The sequence below is a fragment of the Diceros bicornis genome, chromosome 22, assembly GCF_020826845.1.
Source record: "Diceros bicornis minor isolate mBicDic1 chromosome 22, mDicBic1.mat.cur, whole genome shotgun sequence".
Taxonomy (NCBI): domain Eukaryota; kingdom Metazoa; phylum Chordata; class Mammalia; order Perissodactyla; family Rhinocerotidae; genus Diceros; species Diceros bicornis.
The window spans coordinates 43,956,843-43,965,932 of NC_080761.1; the positions used below are offsets into that span (position 1 = coordinate 43,956,843).

At 39.4% G+C, this 9,090-nt stretch overlaps 1 protein-coding gene across 1 annotated transcript; it reads left to right on the forward strand.

The window, feature by feature from the left end:
* Nucleotides 1-4,777: 4,777 nt before the first annotated feature.
* On the forward strand, nucleotides 4,778-5,758 carry LOC131419820 (interferon alpha-4-like). Its single transcript, XM_058565346.1, has one exon. The coding sequence runs from the start codon at nucleotides 4,833-4,835 to the stop codon at nucleotides 5,490-5,492; it is 660 nt and encodes a 219-aa protein (XP_058421329.1). The 5' UTR covers nucleotides 4,778-4,832; the 3' UTR covers nucleotides 5,493-5,758.
* Nucleotides 5,759-9,090: the final 3,332 nt, after the last annotated feature.

A 9,090-nucleotide genomic window follows, 5' to 3' on the forward strand; every position in this document is an offset into this window, starting at 1 on the left:
GGAGTGAGGAATGACACCTGGTTCAACATGGAAATGATTCTCACTAACTAATAATATCACACTTCCACGTGTTCTGCCATGTCAACGACTCTCATTTATGCTATAATCATGACCTGAATCGAATCAATTTGTCAAATGTTTTCAGGAGTATTAAACATCATATTCCACTCTACAGGCACTAGTCACTTACAGATGACCATGCTGATCTATCTACCTCAATATTTACTTATCTACCTATCTATCTATTTCTTTATTTATAAGATTTCAATTAATTTTATTCATATAATATTATGTGCACCTTTATATTTACTTATAAGATTTCAATTAATTTTATTCATATAATATTATGTACACCTTTACATTGTGGTTAAGAGAAAAAATCTATTCTTTATATTAGTGAATTTATTATTTTCATTAAATCGTTTCTATAGAAAATTTCTTGTATTTGTTTGTATTTTAAAAAGAAACACTAAGTCTGATTGTAACCTGATTAAAGAATGCATGGTACAATTCACTTACTAATAATATTTTTCAAGTTAGAAGTAAAAATAGCCTTCCTCTAAGTCTTCCTTTGTACACAAAATCTGAGAATATTATTCATTAATAATTATGTCTTGAGTAATTAATATGAACCCTGGGTAATGAGAATATTGTGAACAGGATATAGACCTTTCTCCTAAGGGGTTATTTGTTGAATAGGTCTAATAAATCCTTTTTTAAGAGGACAAACGCAGAGACATGAGGCAGCTTGGCTGACAAAATAAAGAGGGGAAAACAGAGCCCAGGAGCAGAGATGAAATTTTATTCTTAGCAAGAAGAAGAACACTATTAACACAAGTTTAATTTTAACAAAAAGACTTTCATCATTTGAAAGCTTTGAATCCATTTACCTTAAAACATCTGAAGTTTTTTTGGCAAATTAAACTTAAATCAAACGAAAAGAATAATTTAAATGGTTGATATCTTCTAATCTATTCTAATCTATTTGGAGCATACATAAGGAAAGCAAAAAAAAAAACATAAAAAGTGCAGAAGAACAATCAGAAAATGAAAATTACTATGTTTTATATTTGAGAGGCATGTATAGACAGGATTTCAGAGAAACTCGGGGTCAAGACTCACACAGACGCACATCTCATCCAGGCCACCAGCAGCCCCAAGGGCCCCAATGCCCACCCTCTGATGGCCCTCCTGATGGCTAGCTGCATCACCAACTGATCTGTGGGCTGACCTACCTCAGAGCCATGTCCTGCTTCACAGGAAGACCTGATGCTTCTGAGACAAATGAGCAGGATCTCTCTGTTCTCCTGTCTGAAGGACATCTCCTCTGGGAGATGGTGTAGGGCAGCCAGTTCTAGAAGGCCCAGGCCTTCCCTGTCCTCCATGAGATGCTCCAGCAGATCTTCGACCTCGTCCACACAGAGCGCTCCTCTGCTGCCTGGAACACGACCCTGCTGAACAACCTCTGCACTGGACTCCATCAGCAGCTGGAAGAGCTGAACACTTGTTTGGCACAGAAAATGGGTAAAACTGAACACACTCCTCTGGGAAGCAAGAACCTTACGCTAGAGAAGAGGTACTTCCAGGAAATGCATCTCAGTCTGAAAGAGAACCAATAGTGTGACTATGCCTGGGAAGCTGTCAAACTAGAAATCACGTGATCATTCTCTTCATATTCAAATTTGCAAGAAAGATTAAGAAGTAGGGTAAGGAACCCGATTCTCTTCAACTAATACACTGTCCCATTCCCACATGTTTAGTCATTTTAAAGACTCTTATTTCTGCTTTCGTCTTAGAATGTATTGAGTTAAATTGTTTGAAATTGTGTTAAAATGTTGTTCTTAAAGGATTATCTCTGGGGCATCATTCCTTGAGAGACACCTATAATGACACTATGTGTGTATTCATGTTTTGCGGGAACTTCTGGTTTCCCATTCAACATGTAACCAGCTTGGCAGTCGTCATTCTTGATCTCATATCAACGACAACAAAAGTGCCAAGCAAACTGAAAAACAACAACTCTTCTTAGAGCCATCAGAGAATTGAGGTCACAGTGCAAGCTGCTGCCCTTATAACTGCAGAGAGAGGAGGCTGCAGAGATGATGGCTTACCTGGAGCAGAAACGCAGGAGCAGAAACCACAGCTGAAGCTAGTATTGGTAGGAACACTTCAACTATCATTCAGGAATTACTGAAGGGCCCGTGTGCATGAGCTAGAGATTTAAAAATTGCAGGATGTCCAGTCTTTGGGGGGCCCCACACATTTGTGGGTTTTACCTTCAGGAGCCTCACTAGGTTCTCACTGTGAAGATCAGAGAAAAATCTCCTGGTGCTTCCAGCAGAGGAAGGGAAAAAGAAATCATTATGAAATGCTCTCAAATCATTTTGAACTACTTATAACAAAGGCCCGCCCTCAAGGGAAATATTTTATCAGAGCCTAACCCACCTGGGGGCCACTAGGCCCTTTTCACTTTCCTGTCTCACCTAATAGGGTGGTACAATGGTGAGAAACACTTGCGAAGGTCGCAGCCCACGGGCAGAGGCTCACTAAAAGACTGAGACATAATCATAGCATTCTAGAACACGTCTCCTCCCCCATAACAACATCACATCAATAGCATTCTAGTGTAATAACAAGTGATTACAACTGAAGGGACAACAAGTGTCAGACTTTATTGAAGAAGTCTCTAGGGAAACCCAAAAACAGCAAGGGAGGAAAAAGCAAGGCCACAAGAGGAAATTTTAGCCTCTGACACCTATGACACATTACTATGTCAATTTAGTAATATGGTTACCTAATCTTCCCCTTTGTTACGTTGCTCTGTTATTATAAAATACATCTTCTTTTGGTGTAGACATTCATATGTCAAGACGTCGTCTTCTTGATTGTTTCCTTTCTGACTTTTATATTCCACCAGAAATTGGTGGCTTGTAAATATCTGGTATGGAGATTAGTCTCCTAAACTGAAACTGAAAAAATATACATATTTGAATAATATGTAGTACATAATATATGATAGCATGTATTATAGTATATAACATATTAAAAAAGTATATATATATTAATAAATAGATATATGATATTCATTTACTGATTCTGATACCTGGCACATTTCCCCCTTCCTCTCTGCTTTTCTGTATCCCATTCTTGCACTCCCATCTCCCTGGTGTTGAAATCCCCAGTGTGCTCCCTCATTCTCTCCTCATTAACCTGTTCTGCCCATTCATACCACTGCTTCCTGTTCCCTTGTGGTTTCTGGTTGTCAATTTTACTTGAGTCCAAAGCCACCAACTGAAAGCAAAAGTGGTGTGAAAGTTCTAGGTTTTTCGGAAACTCCCATATGGGAGGCTGTTTTCTTTTCTTTGTCTCCTGGTGACTATTTTTGGAGATGAGGGGATGTCCTTGTTGCAATGATGTAACAGTAGCTGTAGCAAAAAGGGACTAGAAAGCAGGGTCCATTTCTCTGTGGACTATTAAAATGTTTATACAGGAAGAGTGCCACCTACTGGCCAAGATGGACAAAGACCGCTACCAAGTTTGGAGACCTGGCTTCTGTTCTAGGTAAAAGTCTGTCTCCTAGCAGGAGATTTTTCTCCAGAGCTAGAGAAGGGTCTTTCTTGGAAAGAACTGACTCTAATACTGGAGAAGACTTTATATATTTTTAAAAGTATACTTTTTTTTAAAGAACAGTTGGGTTCACAGCAAAATTGAGCAGAAGGTATAGAGATTTCCCATATACTCTCTGCCCCCATATAAGCATAGTCTCCCCCGTTATCAACATCCCCTACCAGATGGAACATCTGTTACAATTGCTTCCAAGGGTGTGAAAATAGGTTCATGGAGGTGTGAACAAATCTCAGATATTACAATGGTTTGTGGCACTCCAAAGGTCAAACTTGTCTAACAAAAACCTATTCCTTGGTATTTATTTTCTCTCATTGGGTTTCCTTGTGTATCACACAAGAAGCATTGACACTGGGTTCATGGAAGAAACACAACATGTATGCGACATCAGTGCTACAAACTTATGGATTATAGATGGCTGTGATTGGAGGACCTTCTCTCCATTGCTTCCTGGATCTCAAAGTCATATCGTGGAGGTCGCCTCTGCATACGTAAGGCTGCCATTGGCTGTCCTGTGGATGTTGCTTATGTTTGATCCTCAGCGCTTCTGAGTGTGATGTGGGCTTTGGGAATTAAATACAAATAGGTTATATTTTATGATTGAATTCTACTAAAGTTACTCAACACATCAATAATTATGTCTAGTGCTAAACAGAAAAAAATGTTGACAATATCTTGATGAATATCTAGTACCTAGAGAAGTTAAAGATTATTTTCTCATATGAGGCAAAATTAAAATTCAGTTCACTAAAAGTAAATGTCAAGAAAATAGTTCAATTTTTCAATTGCTTTTAGCAGTTTTGAATGATTTTAAATATTTCATTACATTGAACCTATTATTACGTATTTTTACAAATTGTTAATTTGCATATGTAATTTTATACATTACAATTTATTTAAGTAAATAAATTATAAGTCACTCAGCAAATTTAGTTAAAAGGATAAATGTCAATGGCTTTTAAATTTAACTTGTAGCTTAGAATTTTTATTTAGTCATGCCTAAACTTGCATTGAATAAAAGAGTGGGGGGTTCAATTAGCAAAACACCTAAAAAGACTCCAGGGGCAGGGGGCAATAATGAAAAAAAAAAGGTTGAGAAATGCTGCTTTCACCCATTTGGAGAGTGCAAAATGAAAAGCAAAACAAGAGTAGAAAGGAAGAGAGAACATTCAGAAAATGAAAACTCGCATGCCCCCTATTTAAGACTCATGCACAAAGGATGGTCTTCAGAGAACCCAAGGACCAAGGTCACAGGGTCACCCACCTCAGCCAGACCAGCAGCATCTGCAAGATCCCCAATGGCCCTACCCTTTTCCTTCCTGACGGCCCTGGTGGTGCTCAGCTGCCACTGCATCTGCTCTCTGGGATGTGAGCTGCCTCACACCCACAGCCTGGATAACAGGAGGACCTTGATGCTCCTGGAACAAATGAGGAGAATCTCTCCTTTCTCCTGCCTGAAGGACAGAAATGACTTTGGATTCCCCCAGGAGGTGTTTGATGGCAACCAGTTCCAGAAGGCTCAAGCCATCCTTGTGGTCCATGAGATGATCCAGCAGATCTTCCACCTCTTCAGCACAGAGGGCTCCTCTGCTGCCTGGGATGAGACCCTCCTGGACAAATTCTACACTGGACTTGATCAGCAGCTGACTGACCTGGAAGCCTGTCTGACTCAGGAGATGGGGGTGGAAGAGACTCCCCTGATAAATGAGGACTCCACGCTGGCTGTAAGGAGATACTTCCAGAGAATCACTCTGTATCTGCAAGAGAAGAAATACAGCCCTTGTGCCTGGGAGATTGTCAGAGCAGAAGTCACGAGATCCTTCTCTTCATCAACAAATTTGCAAGAAAGGTTAAGGAGTAAGAAATGAAGCCTGGTTCAACATGGAAATGGTTCTCACTGACTGATAAGATCACACTTCCACGTGTTCTGTCATGTCAAAGACTCTCATCTCTGCTGTAATCATGACCTGAACAGAATCAATTTGTCACATGTTTTCAGGAGTATTAAGCACCATCATATTCAACTCTACAGGCACTAGTTGCTCACAGATGACCATGTTGATCTACCTATTTATCTATCTATTTAAATATTTATTTATAATATTTAAATTATTTTTGTTCATATAATATCATGTGCACCTTTACATTTCGGTAATATAATAAAACATGTTTTTATACTTAGTCAAGTTATTTTGTTTCGTTTGTTAAATTTTTACTATCAAAAATGTCTTATATTTGCTCATTCTTTAAAAAGAAACACCAAGCCTAGTTGTGCAACTTGGTTAAAGAATGGACGGCACCATTGATTTACCTATCATATTATATTCCAATTATACGTAACAAGTGACTTTCTATAAACCAGGCTGTGTGTGGCCTTCAGGATATAGAGGTTGTGGAGGATCCAAATTTGCCACCCCAAAATATGTCTCTTTGTCTTTTTTGTGTGTGTGTGTGAGGAAGTTCGGCCCTGAGCTAACATCTGCCGATCCTCCTCTTTTTGCTGAGGAAGACGGGCCCTAGGTTAACATCTGTGCCCATCTTCCTCCACTTTATATGGGACGCCGCCACAGCATGGCTTGCCAAGAGGTGTGTTGGTGCGTGCCCGGGATCCAAACTGGTGAATCCCGGGCCGCCACAGTGGACCATGCACACCTAATCGCTTGCGCCACCAGGCCGGCCCCAAAATATGTCTCTTTGGCTTGATTACTTTTTAAGAACAAAAGACTCAACAAGAAACTGACCTTCCGTCTAACTGCCTAAAAGAATTTAAGATAGAAGGCCTGCTCCAGGAAGGAGCTAATACCATAAGATAGCAATAGTATAAAATAAACTAGGTGTGACAGAGAGGGAGGAACCTAGCAAGGGCCATTTAATCAAAGTCCTCTCCATCTCTCACTGTCTTTGTTTGGCATGGTCAACATTTGTTTATCAAACATTTGCTTTTCCATCTCCACGTGCATTGCCTTCCTCCCCTTTGAAGTCTCAAACCATTACCCCTGAATTCCTCCTTTGTCTTTAGCTGAAGATGGTATTTAAGGTGGTGGCTTTGGCCATTTTGGCAGGTTACTCAGTTTTCCTGGGTTTCTCCCATGTATACATGTTATTAAATTTTGCTTAATTTTCTCCTGTTATTCCGTCTCATGTCAATTTAATTCTTAGACAAGCCAGTAGAACCTACAGGTTAGAGGAATAGCTCTTCCTATCCTACAAGGTGAACATAACAAACACAGTTCCTGGTCTCTTGTATCCTTTATTTTTGTAGGGAAAGGAGCCTAAAAACAATAATCATAATTAATATCAGTTATGTTAAATACTATAACAAGAAGAAGGAAAAACAAACGGATTCTCTCGCCAGAAGCTAGAGTGAAGAATGCCAGAAAGTAAAAATAAAAGTAGTAGATATTCTCTACAGTTGGCCGGTAGACATCTAAGTGCAAATATCCATTGTCAATTGGAAATATGAGTTTGCAATTTACAAGGAATGCCATGGATCGAGGTCCATATCTGGTAACTGAAAGCCAGAAATGGAGGTGGTCATGTGGGGAGACAGTGTAGAGTGAGAAAAAGACTTGAACTTGATTCTGAGGACCTTCAAAGGGAGGGGAGGGAAGAGCCACAGAGGTAGAATGGCCATACATTAGAAGGACAACAAGAGAGAAAGGTGATAAGGGTTATTTAAGAAAATAAATGTGCTTAGAAGAACATCAGTGGATTCATGGAAGATGTGGATTAAAACTGCCCACTCCATCAGGAGAATGGATGGCATTGACAACCTTAATGAGAGTTGGTTTGGTAGAAGCAGAAACCACATTAGAGTAGATGGAAGCATAAATAGAGAAGTTAGTAACTCTGTGGTGAAGAAGGACATACTGTGCAATCCGGAAAAGAATGTGGGTTAGTTTTTCTGTGCTTAGTTTTTTCTGTTTTGCAGTATATTATTTCTGGATGATTTTGTGTAAGTGATGTACTAGCAAATCATATAAATTCTTTTATATTACTCTTCGGTAATTTTTCCTAATTTTATGCATATCACAATCGTATGTGGATTCTAAGATAACCAAATTACCATGGACGTAAAGACTGACAGATTTCCATCAAAAATGAAAGTGGGAAATTGGATCAGGCAATTTCTTTCTCAATACTTAAGGTAAAGAAAAAAATTGGTCAAAATCAGCTGAAAATACAACTTGAATATAGAGCAAGAGAGAGTCGTGTATAATTCAGGAGTAAAAACATGTTTAACAATTATAACGGAAATCTAGCATACAAAGCTCACAAAATCACCCATAACTCACAATAGAAATTTTCATTGAAATTCCATTCTGCTTGGACATATGTCCTCTCAGGGAAGACACCACCCTGGTGGCCAAGTGCTACAAGGGCAAAGACCAAGACAGGAGGGCAGGCTTCTGATCTAGGCAGCTCCTACCACTTTCTGAAGATGTCCCTTCAAGCTACAAAAAGCCTACTTCTTGGCAATAACAGATTCTAATACTGTCATAATGTTGTTTCCTTATCCTTTGTCTATTACAAAGAGAAAGTCTCTGAGTCTCCAGCTCCAGGCAGGGTATGGACTCTTCGGGATAGGGCAGTCATAAGGACAGAGAAAGATATGCTCCCTGCCTACAACCTACTGTGGAGACCAGAGCCTTCCTGTGAATCGCCCTTTCCACATACTGTGGGAGATTGGCAGGTGGAGCCGCCAATCTGGGCATGGAACTCAACGGCAATCAGGAAAATCTCACATTTAATAGTGCCTTAAACAGCTCTCAACAGTACCACTTTAGTTGCACACATTTATCCCGAATATCAGACTTCAACTATAATCAAATAAAAAATATTCTCATTGCCACATTGAATAACAATCTTGACATCTCTTTCACTCGGTAGTACAAACTGTCTAGGTAGCAAAAGAGATAAGTCTGATATAAGCTAAGGAATGTGAATGAATAGTATCATTGTCACCTGAGAGCTAGTGACATTTTATTTATTCAAACATATCAATTTTGGTATAATTTGAGAGGAATTGCTGTAATAAGCACAATATTTTCACTGATGTATTTCACCAGGAAGTGTGTGTGAATTGCTAAGCTAACAGGGAGGTCCTGCAACTGCAGAGAGTTCTCGAATCTTTTCCTTAGGTTACACACTCAACATGTGGTTGAGGTTACACACTCAACATTTGGACTTACTGCTCGCCAACTTGGGGTTGGCCAGGGCCTTTGTTAAATTTCAAAAGATTTTTGCCCTTTGCTGTATACATATATGTATACCAAAGGATGTATACATATACGGGGAAAGATTGATTTTCAGGAATTGGCTTAGGTGATTGTGGAGGCCTGGCAAGTCCAAAATCTGCAGAGTAGGTCAGCACGCTAGAGACACTAGGAAGAGTTGCAGTTCGATTCCAAAGACAGTTTGCTGGCAGAATTCCTTTGTATGGATTCACAAGAAATTTCCCCAAGA